This window comes from Scyliorhinus canicula, chromosome 3 (genome assembly GCF_902713615.1).
Source record: "Scyliorhinus canicula chromosome 3, sScyCan1.1, whole genome shotgun sequence".
NCBI classification, from domain to species: domain Eukaryota; kingdom Metazoa; phylum Chordata; class Chondrichthyes; order Carcharhiniformes; family Scyliorhinidae; genus Scyliorhinus; species Scyliorhinus canicula.
The window spans coordinates 124,689,815-124,706,465 of record NC_052148.1 but is presented as its reverse complement, the minus strand read 5'-3'; the positions used below and the strand labels follow the sequence as shown (position 1 = coordinate 124,706,465).

At 40.9% G+C, this 16,651-nt stretch overlaps 1 protein-coding gene across 2 annotated transcripts in view; it reads right to left on the bottom strand.

Moving 5' to 3' along the window:
* Positions 1-16,651, bottom strand: part of nfxl1 (nuclear transcription factor, X-box binding-like 1) — a 191,557-nt gene that overhangs the window by 116,029 nt on the left and 58,877 nt on the right. For both annotated transcript variants that reach the window (XR_005459994.1, XM_038791249.1), the window contains exons 12-15: positions 10,044-10,164; positions 4,178-4,337; positions 3,010-3,101; positions 1,444-1,465 (exon numbers count right to left, since the gene is read on the bottom strand). Coding sequence is in view for 1 of the 2 variants with exons in the window: in XM_038791249.1 (XP_038647177.1) it covers positions 1,444-1,465; positions 3,010-3,101; positions 4,178-4,337; positions 10,044-10,164 (395 nt within the window). In the remaining variant the exon portion in view is untranslated. The remainder of the gene's footprint in view (positions 1-1,443; positions 1,466-3,009; positions 3,102-4,177; positions 4,338-10,043; positions 10,165-16,651) is intronic.

Sequence of the window (16,651 nt, the reverse complement as noted above, 5' to 3'; positions counted from 1 at the left end):
CAAAACGTCAGCTCTTCTCTCTTCCACAGATGCTGCTGGAGTTTTTCCAGCAGTTTTTATTTCACAACGCCACCATATGCAGTACTTTGCTTTTATTTAAAGGATAGTCATTAAAGATTTAGAATACTGAAGTAACAGCTCCTCTGATCTCTGGAATCACTAATATGAAAGTTCAATAGTAAAAGACGTAGTCATGAGGTCCTAAGGAACACAGACTTAATATTAATTTGTATATTCACAATTAGGTTATTCAAACAACATCAGGGACATTGTTTTTACTTAATGTTGCCTTATTTTTTCTTTTGTGAAATTGTCTTCTCGTTCAGGGGTGGTATGGGTGAGGCTTTTCATTGTACTTAATTTAAAGTATCAGAGTGTTTCATATGGGAATTTTTTAATGTACTATTTTTCTACCAATTTTCACCATGAAAAGATTTGGCTTTTAGGGCACAGTTCCATTGACATACCAATATTCCACACCAAAGGGCCATTCTTTGTGCAAGAGTAGAATGCGAGTGTTGTAGGCCAACTTAGTCTATAGTACACCACATCCAAGCCCATCAGTGTCCACAGTTGCTGTCTACATACACATTGTCCACTCAACCGCAATTTGTAGGGATCATGGTAGTCCTTGGCTTCCAAACCTCGGTGACTGTTATGCCCTAATGCTGCCTTAGCTAAGATTGACTAACACAACATAAACTATGAAGTGATCCTGGGATCTTCTGGTCTGTAAGATCTTTCTTAAACGGAGCAAATATAGGTAATTTTCACCTTCAATATCAAATGGTCTTAAACAGACTATCTGCAAACTTTGATTAAACAAACGGGTTTAAGCAGTTAAATAGCAAATTCAGATGAACAGAACAGCAGCAACATTGGAATTGATTGGGTGGTAATATTAAGAGTACTTGTATCAACTGAACAAGTTTCCCCTCAACCAAAGTCATCTTTGTAATTAAAAGTATATAGAATCAAGTAAAATAATATAATTTTGGCACACGTGACCATTGCCACATCCAATAAGTAAATCAGAAATAAGGTAATAATCTCTTTGCAGAAAATAAATGCACATTAACTACCGCTCTGTATCAACTTTTTGAACTTTGCAGATTGATTTAAATTGAAGGACGCTTGATGTCTTTTAAATATCAACAATGTCCCATTGAAATCAAAATGGGGTTCAAACTAAGATGTAAAATACATTTAAAGTTTGTTTTCAATATGAACACTTACTTTCTCTCAGCCCTTTGCCTCAGATCTAAAAACAATACACTGAATTCTGCTAAAATCAGATCTCATCAACCACCAGTCTGCAACAACCCATCCTGGTCCAGTAGATGCATTTTTATTTACAAGAAATTTATACGGACACTGCACTGAAATTTGATGACTCCGATACCCAATTGCATATTTTACTCTTATTGTTGTTTTTGGGCTCACCTCATGTTTTCCAAGACAAGCCCTGCAAAACAAAATAGTGAATTATAGTAGATTTAAACAAGCAAGCAAATTTTTAAATAAATATTACTAATTATTTCTGTACCAATTAATAACATGGATGAAATTAACACAAATGCTCATTCAATCACCGTCCTTCTAATTATTTAAAGGGTCAGAAATAACTAAGCAAAAACAAAATAAAAGCATAGATTATTCGCTCCAGGGCGTTACTCCAATTTTGTTCTTGCAAACCTCCTTCACTCTCCACAAACCTCAGCTTGAAAGGTCTGTTGTACATATCTTAATCAAGTCCCACTTTCCACTGTCCTGCTGATCCAAGTAGCCAATATGTTTAAACTTAAAATTCATATCCCATGCCTCCCCATCTTTCTCCCTCTCTCTCTAGGTTTCTTTAATTGCCTCCAGTTTTCCATCTGCAAACCATTTATTTCCACCTCTTAAATTCAAACTGGCACTCCTTCAGCTTCTTTGCTGCTGAAAGTTATACTCACCTTGCGACTCATTACCTCGGAAGTCCCTCTCACTGATCTTCCAACCTCCGAAAACTCCCAATTAACGTAAACAAAACCGGTCGCACACCAAGTGCTATTAAAAGATTAACTCCATCTTTGCTGATCCATTGCGTTCTCTCTCAGCCAACCCAGTTCCTCGTCTCTTTTCCAGATTTGAAAATCTCATTAAAGTCCAGCTTTTAGACATGGCTGCCTCCTCCTCACCCATGGTGCAATGCCTATTCCCTCTCTTCTACCTTAAAAGATATTAAATAAATGCACGTTGTTGTGGTAATATAATGTAGTCACCATAGTCCCAAATTACCATAGGCTGCTTTCCCCTGAGGGGGAGAGTTGACTGGTGGTGATTTAGCCTGAGGGCCACCTCACCTCAAGCAAGGGGCAAGGTCTTCACGAATAATCTCAGCCTGGTTGGGAATTGAACTCACACTGTTGGCCTCATTCTGCATCAAAAAACACAGCTGTCCAGCCGACTAAGCTAAACTGGTCCCAGCTGTTGTGGTAAATAGTTGTGCATGCAACATTTTGGCCAAATAAGTTTTCAATAATAACAGTGCCAGCAACCATAACAAAGTGGAAGTCCAAAGATGTGCAGGTTGGGTGGATTGGCCATGAAAAATTGTCCAAAATTCTATGATTAACCTAGGACAAAAGTTCGGCGCAACATCGTGGGCCGAAGGGCCTGTTCTGTGCTGTATTTCTCTAAAAAAAACCGGCATATGCTCCAAAAGGAAGAAACGATGAAAATGCAAATAATGAAAGCAATTCCTGTGCATGAATGAGCCTTTTTAAATTTTAATTTGAAAAAATAATATTCTAAAAGCCCAACTTGTAGTATAATTCTCAAATAATGGAAAGAATACTATGATGAACTAAAATCAGCATTGTGTTTGAAACGGAAATGTTTTTGGATTAGAGAAATTATAAGAAATGGTGGGCAACAGGGAAACGAGCTGCATACTGTCAATTAACATCCAGAATTACCTACAGAAATATTTCAAGACTGAGTTAAAAGTCATACATCAGTACTTACACAGGAATAGGAATCATACAAGGTGGGCAGGGCACTGCAGTTCGAATGAAAGTCGGCTCAGAACGTTGCTCCCATGGACCTGTAGGTTGATGCTAAGAGGATAAGAGATATAGGAGTGATAAATGAAATCCTTAGAAACATATTAACCTAAATTATAATTTGTTTTCAAGTAAACTTTACCCAAGAATGTTTAAAGCTAATCAAGATATTTTGATATAAGATATCTTAGCCTGCATAATTTCATTTCAATTTTCAGAATCCTTTTCCACATTGAATTTGTTTCCATTTATTCTTTCTGGGCGTGAATGTCACTGACTAGACCAGCATTTATTGCCCACCCCTAATTTGTCTTGAGAAGGTGGTGGTGAGCTGCCTTTTTGAACCGCTGCAGGTCATGTGATGCAAGTACAACCACAATGCTGTTCAGCAGTTGCAGGTTTGTGACCCAACAACACAAAAGGAACAGCAAAATAGTTCCAAGTCCTGGATCATGTCCACCTTCTTAAGGTGCCGATGGAGCTGCACTCATCGAGGCAAGTGGAGAGCGATCCATTACACTCCTGACCTGAGCCTTGTAGAGGCTTTGGTAAGTTGGGAGGCAGTTTACTAGCTGCAGAATTCTCATCCTTTGAATTTGAAATTGTACCGTATAGTAATAATCTGCAAGTTACAGTTCCAAAACAATCAAGATTTATGCGAACTTGAAAACAGAACCTGATTCAATGCTGGAAAAAAATGCAAGTAGTAACTTTTCTTGATGGAAAGATAAAATTTTACCCCCTTAGTAAAAACATTGTTGCTTTTGTTTCAAATATCCTACTTCCATCCATCATCTACAGTTTTTTTTTAAAAAGCTGGGCCGGGATTGCGCTGACGGCCCCCCCAGCAATTCTCTGGGCCCCGATGGGCCGAGCGTTCCTGGCCAGTGCTGCCGCCATGAAATGGACATGGTCCATCCTGGCAGGACCTGGCTTGTCAGCCATCTAGCGGGGTCCTCGGGGGGGCCACGGTGGCCTGGCCCGCGATCGGGGCCCACCGATAAGGAGTCAATACTCTAATTAGAATTGCAGATAATTTGCCAGATGCTGCATTGTCTGTATCCAGACTAATAAGCTCAAGGAACGTTAATTTCAAGTTTAGCTCTGTACTGAAGACTAAAAATTCTTACTGAATTTGCTTGCTTGACAAGTACTTCATCATGACATGTTGCAGGACAAAGGTGGACGCACTTAGCTAGTACATTCTGGCAGGGTTGCTTGCATGGAGGACAACAATCAAAGTGGCATCTGTGTTTCTCTCTGCTTGGGTGATGACATGTGGGTGGTTTCCTAGAGAGAAATTATTTTTTTTAAACTTAGAAAATTTAAATAGATTTGCTGGAATCAAAAAACACATAGGTATTTAGAAAATACAACGGATTGATTTTGTGTAGTAGGAGTTGAAAGATGCAGTTATTCTGGGGAGAAGGTGGAGAGGAGATTTGATTGAAGTTCAAAATCAAGAGGACAAGGTAGATGGGGAGGGGGGGATTTCTCATTGTTGGAAGAATTGAGAACCAGAGGCCACTGATTTGTGATTGCAAAAAGATCAGAAGTAACGTTTTATGCAGTGAGTGGTTAGGATCTGGGAGGAACTGCCTAACAGTGTGATGGATCCAGATTCAATCATAGCTTTAAAAAGAGTCGTATCATTATCTGAAGAGTAAAATTTGCAGAGCCAAGAGCAAAAGCCAGAAGAATAGGACTAGGGGAATTGCTCTTGCAGAGTGCTGGTACAGACACAAAAGGATAAATGGCTTCCTTCTGTGCTGCAAACATTCTATGATTGCATGATATGACATGATATTTAATACTATTAAATGAACCTTGGCTGATATAATAATGTCTTGCAAACCCCATCTGAAGCGGCACCATTAAGGTTACAAAGTCTAAGTGTATACATTTCTGCTTTCCCATAGCTATGACTAAAAGGATGTTTGTTGCTAAATTGACAGCTACATGTAAATTTAGGTCAAGAGAGATCAGGAGTAAGGAACTGATACTTTTGGAAAAAATACATAAACATTGGCACTACTTCTTCTATCTACTTAATTATAATTTGTCGCTGCTTTCTGAACTTGAGAACAAGCACATCATGGAATCAGATTTACTATGTCAGTTTATATGTTTACATTGTTCAGAGTAAATCAGAAGAAATAGAGGGTAAAATTCAGTTTCACATTGGGTCCAGAATGAGCAGTCGTGAACTTCATGCCAATTTTACAGTTTTCTCTTTCCATGGAGTGATCTCTCTTCTATACCTCTTTCCTTTCTAAACTTTTTCAGTAAAGCTAGCGAGGGCAGAGCCCCAGAGGCTGGTGCACTTCATCCTTGAGGTGGACTATCAGTACTCACGTGCCCCAAACCGGAATTGTTGGCAAGTAGGAAAAATCTGCAGATATAATTTGAATTAGCATCAACGGATAAGGAGGTGGGCCAGCTGCGATATTCGAGGGTTGTATTTTATGAACCAAGGGAGAAGGCCAGTTGCCTTTTAGCTCACCAGCTGAGACGGCAGACAACTTCCCAGGAGATTGCGCAGGTATGGGATTACAGTGGCATCCTGGTTTCCGCACCACCTCAGGTCAATGCAGCTTTTGAAACATTTTAAACTGGAATCTCTATAGATCGGAGCACCCAACGGAGAGTTCAGCCATGACTGATATTTTGGATGGTTATCCACCCCAGTGGTAGGGAGGGAGGAGCGGGAAAAGTTGGAATCCCCGTTGGACCCAGAAGAAATTATGACATGCAGACGGGTAAAGCTCTCAGCCCAATGGCTTCCCCATTGAATTTTATAAGTTTGCGGAACAATTAGTACCTCTAATTTTAGACATGTTCAGCGACTCCTAGGGTTTGTCCATTACAGCACAGGCCTCTATTTCCTTGATCCTTGAGAAAGATGGACCCTACAGAATGTGGGTTGTATCGACCCATTTCACGTTTAAATGCGTACACCAAGTTATCTGCAAAAGTGCTGCCACTGCGGTTGGAGCCCTGCCTCCCACTTCGGTGCCCGAACCGGAGGGGATTGTTTCCTTAGACGCTGAAAAGGTGCTTGATAGGGTGCAGTGGGCATACCTCGGAGATTCTTGGGAGCTTTGGATTTTGACAAAAGTTTCTATCCTGGATTTGTTTATTGTAAAGGGCCCCTATTGCTCGTGTCCATACTAATGCTTTAAACTCTGACTATTTTCTACTGACTAGGGACATGAGGCAGGGATGTCTATTGTCTCCGGACCGGTTTGCTCTGGCAATAGAACCACTTGCCATAGCACTGAGATCTTCCAGTAGGTGGAGGAGCATAAATCGGAAGGGTGGGGGGGGGGGGTCTTTATATTACAGACCGAGTATCCACAATGGATGAAATAATGAAGCTGTTTGGGAGCTTTGGTTCCTTCTCCGGGTATGAGTTGAACTTGGATAAGAGCAAATACTTCCTACTTAATCCACAGGGAGAGGAGCCTAACTAGGGATGTTGCCTTTTTGCCTTGCCATATCTAGCTTTCGTTATCTCGGAATCCGGGTGGTCCACGATTGAGCCTTGCTTCATAAATTAAATTATACTAGTCTCGTGAATGGGATCAAATCTGATTTACAGAAGTGGAATAACCTCCCTCTGCCCTTGGTGGGTAAGGACCGGACTATTAAGATGAATGTTCTCCAAGATTTCTTTTTTCAATGTCTCCCCAAGTCCCTCTTTATTAATAAATTAATTATTAAATTAATAAATTAGTGTCCTTATTCATTTGGGCAGGTAAGACCCCAAGGATCCAAAGAGCGTTCCTCCAGAGAGATAGGCAATCAAGATGCTTGGCTTTACCTAATTTATTATTTTACTATTAGGCAGCCAATAATCAGAAGGTACTGGAATGGTTCAGTGATCCAGGTTCCACATGGGGGCAAATGGGTTTTAGCCTTGGTGCATTAGTAACCGTATTGGTGCTGTTCTCTCTGGCCAAATTATCCTTGAATTCGGTAGTGGTGTCCACTCTTAGAATCTGGAAGCAGTTCAGACAGCATTTTAAACTTAGTTCCATATCTTTGTTGGCCCCATCTGCAATAACCACTTCTTTGCCAGCAGGTCTGGACTCGACGTTTAGGTCATTTCAGATACTTCGCAGGGCAGCACGGTGACGCAGTGGGTTAGCCCTGCAGCCTCACAGCGCTGAGGTCCCAGGTTTGATCCTGGCTCTAGGTCACTGTCTGTGTGGAGTTTGCACATTCTCCCCGTGTTTGCGTGGGTTTCGCGCCCACAACCCAAAAATGTGCAGGCTAGGTGGATTGGCCACACTAAATTGCCCCTTATTTGGAAAAAATGAATTTTTTGGCAAGCTGTTTCCCTCTTTCCCCTTGGCACCACCCTCCTCGCCCTTGAAGCAAATTTTGTCTTTGACCGAGTCTGGTGGGAGGACTATTTCGTGCCTGGTCCTATCAGCAGTGTCGGCTACATTGAATGATGTATAGACGAAATGAGATGGTGAATTGGGTCCGATTATGGATGATGAGGTATGGAGGGAAGCTCTCCTCTTCAAGGGATCAAATCCATGTCCTTTTGTGGTCGGCTTAGTCTGATCTAATTCATGATGGTGCACACGGCTGCACCTGGCCAAGGAGAGGATGAGTGGATTCTTATTGGGGTGGAGGAACAGTGAGAGCAGTGTTCTCAGGGGCCAGCTAACTACACTCTGTTCTGGTCTTGACCCAAGTTAGTAAGCTTTTGGATCTGTTTCTTCAACTTAATATCGATCTGGAGCCATGTCCACTGGTTGCCATTTTCAGTGTGACCTCATGCCTTTCTTCCATTTGGAGATGGTCAAGTAGGGCTTTGACAAAGTCATTGGACTCGAAACATTAGCTCTTTTCCCTCCCTACAGATGCTGCCAGACCTGCTGAGATTTTCCAGCATTTTCTCTTTCGGTCAAGTAGGGGGTCAGTAGAAGGGTGCTGCCTATGATGGCAGCCATTCATTTCCTTTTTTAAAGAGCTAGTCACCATCAGTTGCTAAAGGGTTACATTTAGTTTTTTTTGGGGGGGTGGGGTTAATCAGTGCTTTTGCTTGCCGTGTTATTTGTCTTGGTAAATTGAATTCATTGTTTTGTCTTATTTTGTTTATAATGAAGAATTTTCAATAAATGTATTTTTTAAAAACTGTTTCAGCAGTGTGTTGAATACAGCAATTGAGCGTCACTCTTGCAAGGATCTTCACAACAATGACAAGCAATTCCCTGGTGGTTATCAGATATTTTTTTAAAAGTTCAATTCCCTTGCAGAGTTTGACAATTAAAGCATCTTTGGACTACTGGGATATCTACTCAAGCACCACGGAAACGGAGAGTTAATTGAGGCTACACGTTCACAACCAGCTTTATCTCAGCCAAAATAATTTGAAAACTAGGTGGCATTCCCATTTTATAGAAACCACTGGTCTTTTCAGCATCGCTGATGGCACACAAAGGAAACTGAAAGATAGCCTCATTACTAACAGCTCATTGCCTGTCTCAAAGATTTTGGAAATGGTTATCCCACCTTTTCAAATTTCTTTTTGTCTGGGAGAACAGTTGCTTCATTAGTGCACGACAGATTCCCGTACCAGCCTCCCCAGACAGGCGCCGGAATATGGCGACTAGGGGCTTTTCACAGTAACTTCATTGAAGCCTACTCGTGACAATAAGCGATTTTCGTTTTTTTTTTCAGATATGGAACCACTAGCCTATGGCTATATACTATCTTTAAGGGCATTATAGAAGAATAAGTCAGCAATCAAGAAACTAGCTTATTGCAAAGTTTCAGGCGAGTGACCACATGGAAGTGACGACTGTAAGAAAACTCAATATTTATTTTCCCTATATAATACAACTCCTACTCCCCAAAGGGTCTCCCATGCGGGGTATTTATTTTCCATGGGACCCCTGACTTAAGGGTGTAGCTCCACCCCTTCCCTCATCCGGGGAGATCATATTCAGGTGAGGCCACAGGTACTCCAATGTTGCAGGCCCCATGGCTTCCAGTCGGGTTATAACACTTATGAAGGCATTTATAAACAAGTCCACACCAAGTCAAGCTTGAGAGAGACAACTATGGAAGCAAAAGGGAAAATGAATGGCAGACGCTTGAGATAAGACAGAATCACGAAGCAAAGTGTAAGAAATAAGAAGGCAAATGGCAGTTCTTGGTGTGGTCTCAAGTTGTTTTTTTAAATTTTAAGTTTTTTAAAAGATTTTTTTTATTATTATTGAATGAAATGAAAATCGCTTATTGTCACGAGTAGGCTTCAATGAAGTTACTGTGAAAAGCCCCTAGTCGCCACATTCCGGCGCCTGTCCGGGGAGGCTGGTACGGGAATCGAACCGTGCTACTGCATTCGGACTAACTGGTTTATGTCAATGTTTATACTCCACAGTAGCCATCTTTCAATTTGAACTCTTGACATTCTGATTGCCAAAACCACCTTATAATAGTTTAATCAGTTATGCTGATCAATTCTACTGAAAAATGGTGGAAGAAGAGCAGCAGACTGCGCCTCAAGCATGCCTTTTACGCAATCGAGTAGCAGGAGATCTCAAGCTGCACTTCATCTTAAATAACCAATTCCAGCCATGTTATCCTCCTATGGAGTGTTTAGAAGCAAAATAAAATACCATTACACTCTGTTCCACTCTATGCAGAAGAAGCATCTGCAACAGCACAGCAATTCCTTGACTGGAAACTTACAGTTAAGATTACATTCTCATGCAGCAGACCATGGATATCCGAAAGGCAAACAGAATCTTCATGACTCCTCAAAACCAAGCACTGGTCTACTACTGTGGCACAATATTTTTGTATGCATGCTCGGTATAAAGGTGTATAGGCATTGCAAAATATAACACTTTTTTCATGAGTGTCAGGACCAAATGTATAGGCAATAAAAAATGTCCAGAGATCGTAAAATAATAAGAAATGCAAACATATCTTGACCAGTTAACTCAAACATAATATATATTATCCACTGACCTGCATAGCTCTTTACATCTTGGAGGTTTAGTAGTGCGTTCTCTGCCACAAGGTACAACCAGAACAGATGCACTGCAATTGCATTTTATTTCTACAGCCTCTGGACATGGGTAGCAAGCACCTAGTAATTTGGGGGGAAAATATTTGAAATAGAATACATTCAATCTGTAAAATTTACATTTTAATTAAACCAGTCAAATTAGGATGAAAAAAGACATTGTCTGTCTCACTCTCTGACCCTCCATGCATGTCACAAAAGTTAGTTATAGAAAAAAACTTGCGGTTTTATACACCTTTAACAACCCCACTGTACAGCCAAAATGTAATCACCGTCATATCAAGGAAAATCATAATTTTTTTTTCTATTCGTTCATGGGATGTGGGCATCGCTGGATGGGTCAGCATTTATTGCCCACCCTGGGGGCATTTAAGAGTCAACTACATTGCCCTGGGTCTGGCATGCAGGCCAGCCCAGGTAAGGACGAAAGATTTCCTTCCCTAAAGGACATGAGTGAAGCAGATGGGTTTTTCTGACAATCGACAATGGTTTCATGGTGACCTTTTAATTCAAGATTTTATTGAATTCAAATTTCACCATCTGCCACGCCGAGATTCAAACCCGGGTCCCCAGAGCATGACTCTAGTACTCTGGATTACTAGTCGAACGACAGTCCCACTACGCCACTGCCTCCCCAATAATGCAGTAACTAGAATGTTTATACTTTCTAACCATCAGTAAAACAATTAGTAATTAGAATCTATCTTCTTTGAAAATTTTAGAAATGAAACTCAAATTAGGATTAAGAAAACATTTAGTACACTTTCTCAAATTGTTCATGGTTAAAGCGCTGTCAAGGATCACCCTGGAGTCTGGCAGAATTGAGGAATGGACCAGACTTTCACTTTTTGATGGATTTGTGATATTTAAGTAGAGGGATGGGGGAAGAAATTGGCCATCCTCATTCTGCCAGCACTGGTTTTGTATTTTATGATTCATTCTTGAAAAGGTAGCTTTTTTTCTGCATTTTCCTCCATCACTGCAAGTCTTTTCACCATTAATCTCATAGCTATCAATGTGATTGTTTATGTTTATTTTCCAACCATTTACAAAACACAGGTAGTAATTATGATGAAGATATTGACGTAAATAAAGTTCTCAAAATAGGGTGAGAGAGAATGATGGAAATGATTAATTATTAAAAATACACACCAACGTACATCTGGTTAATCTCCAATTGAAAGATTATTCAGCAGACAAATATATGTTGTATTTAACTTCCTTGTTTAACATTAGAAATTTCCAGTCACTTAAAAAGTAATAACATTTTCAAAAAGTATTCCGAATGATTCATTCACAGTAGAATCACAGACTGATACGAAAGGCGATTTGGCTCATCATGCCTATACCAGCACTTTCTAAGAGCAAATCAGCTCATCCCATTCCCTAGCCCTTTCCTTGTACCCATGCATTTTTATTTTTTTTGCTATAGTGATTGCAAAATGCATATTAAATAATTAATCTAAATTTACATACAAAATCACAATAAAATTGTTTGCTTAGGAAGTATGCAATACAATAGTTAAGTATATAAATCGTTACAGAAAATACTGAAATGGGTTTGCAGATAGTGGTGGTGGTGCAAAATTCCCCCGGTGGCCTTCCCTCCACCCGCCCGCTCTGGTTTCTCCCAGATCAGGATTCAATAAATATTCTCCCCACCACTTTCCTATTAACGGTATAATGCCATCAGTAGTTCAACTAATTTGAATTTGTTTTCCCTAATCTCACTGTTTCCACCAGCAGCAGTTCTTAAAAATAATGTAGTTTTTCACTCCGTTTTCAAAAATCTGTGCATCCCAAGTGAAAAATACTAATAACATAACTGAATTTAACATGCAGCAACTAACAATTTACGAAATTAGAAGTTGGAAAGTTCACTAATTAACATAATTATAAAATATGAACACTTTAATGCTTTCCATTCACTGGTTTAAGAAGTCTCAATGTGATTTGAATTGATATTTTTTAGAATATACAAGAACGAGTATAGAAGATGACAGGACTGGTTATTTGATCCAGTCACAATGGCAAATGGATCTCTACATCTTTCACCTAAGAGCAATGAAAGTTGACATTACATAGTTTGTATAGTTAAATAATTTCAATATATTAAAGGCATTCCCAGCCCAATTCACATGTTTAACAGGCTGATGCAGAACTTGGTGAGAGTTGGGTTTATCAGCTAAATGGATTGGCTTGCTTAACAGTCTGACAACAGGCAGACTTAAGGAAAATTATGGGACAGCCGAATTCTGTTCCCTGTCATTTCTATGCCCCCACAACCCAATGATGTGCAGAGTAGGTTGATTGGCCACACTAAATTGCCCCTTAATTGAAAAAAATGAATTGGGTACTCCAAATTTATTTTTAAAACGAAAGCTAGCGCAAAGGTCTTTATTTTTCAAAAGAACATTTTGTCTTTTCCTTGGATGTTAATGAGGTTAATCTTGTGTTAATAATAAAGCTTGTTTTAATATAAAAGATCCCTATAATCTTAAAAATATATCTTACATTAACACTGCAATGAAGTTACTGTGAAAAGCCCCCAGTCATCACATTCCGGCACCTGTTCGGGTACACGGAGGGAGAATTCAGAATGTCCAATTCACCTAACAGCACGTCTTTCGGGATTTGTGGGAGGAAACCGGAGCACCCGGAGGAAACCCACACAGACACGGGGAGAACGTGCAGACTCCGCAAAGTGACCCAAGCGAAACCGGAGCACCCGGAGGAAACCCACACAGGCACGGGGAGAACGTGCAGACTCCGCAAAGTGACCCAAGCTGTGAAGCAAACCGGAGACCCTGCCGCTGTGAAACCACAGTGCTACCCACTGTGCAATCGTGCCACCCAATGGTGGAATCACTCCTCGAGCAAAGTATCTTTCACTCAGTTTAAAAATTCAAAAATTGTCAAGATCTCATCTGGTTTCATAATATACATTGAGGTCTGGGTACTGTAATAGGGGTGAAGCACAGCAAAGCATAGAAATTCAGGAGGTATAGCAGATTTGATAAACAGAGAAAAGTCAAGATGCATTCCTGCATCTGTCAATGTGAGCCTAATTCTGCTCCTACCTTAGTGTCTTATCTCAAAGATAGCAAACCTGGATTACCTAAATGCTATTGGGGCTGGTTAGCACACTGGGCTAAATCGCTGGCTTTTAAAGCAGACCCAGGCAGGCCAGGAACACGGCTCAATTCCCATACCAGCCTCCCCGAACAGATGCCGGAATGTGACGACTAGGGGCTTTTCACAGTAACTTCATTGAAGCCTACTTGCGACAATAAGCGATTTTCATTTAATTTCATTTTCTATATGTTGCTGGGTATAGTTCCAAGGTAAGACAACTTAAACACGCAACTGGAGGAATACTGTAGTAAGAGGACTTCAGATTCCTGGGCATTGGGACCAGTTCCGAGCAGATGAGATCTGTACAAGTTGAATAAGTTGCACTGCAACAGGTCTAAGGCCAATGTTGTGATGGCACAACTAACGAGATCTGCAAGGAGAGATTGAACTACTTTGGCAGGGGCCACCAGGATGAAACAGAAAAGAGGGGCTGCAAGGTGCACAGAGAACTGGCAAAGACAAACAATATGAGAATAAAAGCAGTTCAGAAATAGGAAGGATCAGACAGGGAAATGCAAGGCCAAATTAAGGTGGGTTTAGAGTACATGTGCATGAATGCACAGAGAATGTGGCAATTAAGGCTGGTGGGTTGCAAGCTCAACAAACCAAAATGAGATTTTGAAGTAGAGGCAATAGAGGGAACTGGCTCAAATTTGGAAGGAACGGGCTACTAACATTCATAAGAACATAACATAAGAACATAAGAACTAGGAGCAGGAGTAGGCCATCTGGCCCCTCAAGTCTGCTCCGCCATTCAATGAGATCGTGGCTGATCTTTTGTGGACTCAGCTCCACTTTCCGGCCCGAACACCAGAACCCTTAATCCCTTTATTCTTCAAAAAACTATCTATCTTTATCTTAAAAACATTTAATGAAGGAGCCTCTCCTGCTTCACTGGGCAATGAATTCCAAAGATTCACAACCCTTTGGGTGAAGAAGTTCCTCCTAAACTCAGTCCTAAATCTACTTACCCTTATTTTGAGGCTATGTCCCCGAGTTCTGCTTTCACCCGCCAGTGGAAACAACCTGCCCGCATCTATCCTATCTATTCCCTTCATAATTTTAAATGTTTCTGTAAGATCCCCCCTCATCCTTCTAAATTCCAATGAGTACAGTCCCAGCCTACTCAACCTCTCCTCTTAATCCAACCCCTTCAGCTCTGGGATTAACCTAGTGAATCTCCTCTGTACACTCTCCAGTTCCAGTACGTCCTTTCTCAAGTAAGGAGACCAAAACTGAACACAATACTCCACGTGTGGCCTCACTAACACCTTATACAATTGCAGCATAACCTCCCTAGTCTTAAACTCCAGCCCTCTAACAATGAAGGACAAAATTCCATTTGCCGCCTTAATCACCTGTTGCACCTGTAAACCAACTTTCTGTGACTCATGCACTAGCACACGCAGGTCTCTCTGCACAGCAGCATGCTTTAATATTTTATCGTTTAAATAATAATCCCGTTTGCTGTTATTCCTACTAAAATGGATAACCTCACATTTGTCAACATTGTATTCCATCTGCCAGACCCTAGCCCATTCTTTTAACCGATCCAAATCCCTCTGCAGATTTCCAGTATGCTCTGCACTTTTCGCTTTACCACTCATCTTAGTGTCACCTGCAAACCTGGACACATTGCCCTTGGTCCTCGACTCCAAATCATCTATGTAAATTGTGAGCAATTGTGGGCCCAACACGGATCCCCGAGGGACACCACTAGCTACTGATTGTCAACCAGAGAAACACCCATTAATCCCCACTCTTTGCTTTTTATTAATTAACCAATCCTCTATCCATGCTACTACTTTACCCTTAATGCCATGCATCTTTATCTTATGCAGCAACCTTTTGTGTGAGGTGCCTTGTGACCACCTTGTCAAAGGCTTTCTGGAAATCCAGATATACCACATCCATTGGCTCCCCGTTATCTACTGCACTGGTAATGTCCTCAAAAAATTCCACTAAATTAGTCAGGCATGACCTGCCCTTTATAAACCCATGCTGCGTCTGCCCAATTGGACAATTTCTATCCAGATGCCTCGTTATTTCTTCCTTGATGATAGATTTCAGCATCTTTCCTACTACCGAAGTTAAGCTCACTGGCCTATAATTTCCTGCTCTCTGCCTACCTCCTTTTTTAAACAGTGGTGTCATGTTCGCTAATTTCCAATCCACCGGGACCATCCCAGAGTCCAGTGAATTTTGGTAAATCATCACTAGTGCATCTGCAATTTCCCTAGCCATCTCTTTTAGCACTCTGGGATGCATTCCATCAGGGCCAGGAGACTTGTCTACCTTTAGCCCCGTTAGCTTGCCCATCACTACATCCTTAGTGATAACAATCCTCTCAAGGACCTCACCTGTCATAGCCTTATTTCTATCAGTCACTGGCATGTTATTTGCATCTTCCACTGTGAAGACCGACCCAAAAAACCTGTTCAGTTCCTCAGCCATTTCCTCATCTCCCATTATTAAAACTCCCTTCTCATCCTCTAAAGACCAATATTTACCTTAGCCACTCTTTTTTGTTTTATATATTTGTAAAATCTTTTACTGTCTGTTTTTATATTCTGAGCAAGTTTACTCTCAAACTCTATCTTACTCTTCTTTATAGCTTTTTTAGTAGCTTTCTGTTGCCCCCTAAAGATTTCCCAGTCCTCTAGTCTCCCACCAATCTTTGCCACTTTGTATGCTTTTCCCTTCAATTTGATACTGTCCCTTATTTCCTTAGATATCCACGGTCGATTTTCACTCTTTCTACCGTCCTTCCTTTTTGTTGGTATAAACCTTTGCTGAGCACTGTGAAAAATCGCTTGAAAGGTTCTCCACTGTTCCTCAACTGTTCCACCATAAAGTCTTTGCTCCCAGTCTACCATAGCTAGTTCTTCTCTCATCCCATTGTAATCTCCTTTGTTTAAGCACAAAACACGAGTATTTGATTTTACCTTCTCACCCTCCATCTGTATTTTAAATTCCACCATATTGTGATCGCTCCTTCCGAGAGGATCCCTAACTATGAGATCATGAATCAATCCTGTCTCATTATACAGGACAAGATCTAGGACCGCTTGTTCCCACGTAGGTTCCATTACATACTATTCTAGGAAACTATCGCGGATACATTCTATAAACTCCTCCTCAAGGTTGACTTGACTGACCTGGTTAAACCAATCGACATGTAGATTAAAATCCCCCATGATAACTGCTGTACCATTTCTATTCCTGGCTGCAATGTATTCAGGGTGGAGAGGAAATGGGAAAAAGAGAAAGCAGTAGCAGAAATCAAAACAGAAAATACTGGAAAAACTCAGGTCTCGGCAGCATCTATGGTCACCACACTATAGAAAGAAATTGCGCACTGGAGAGGGTGCAGAGGAGATTGACCAGGGTGTTGCCTAGGCTGGATCAAGAGAGC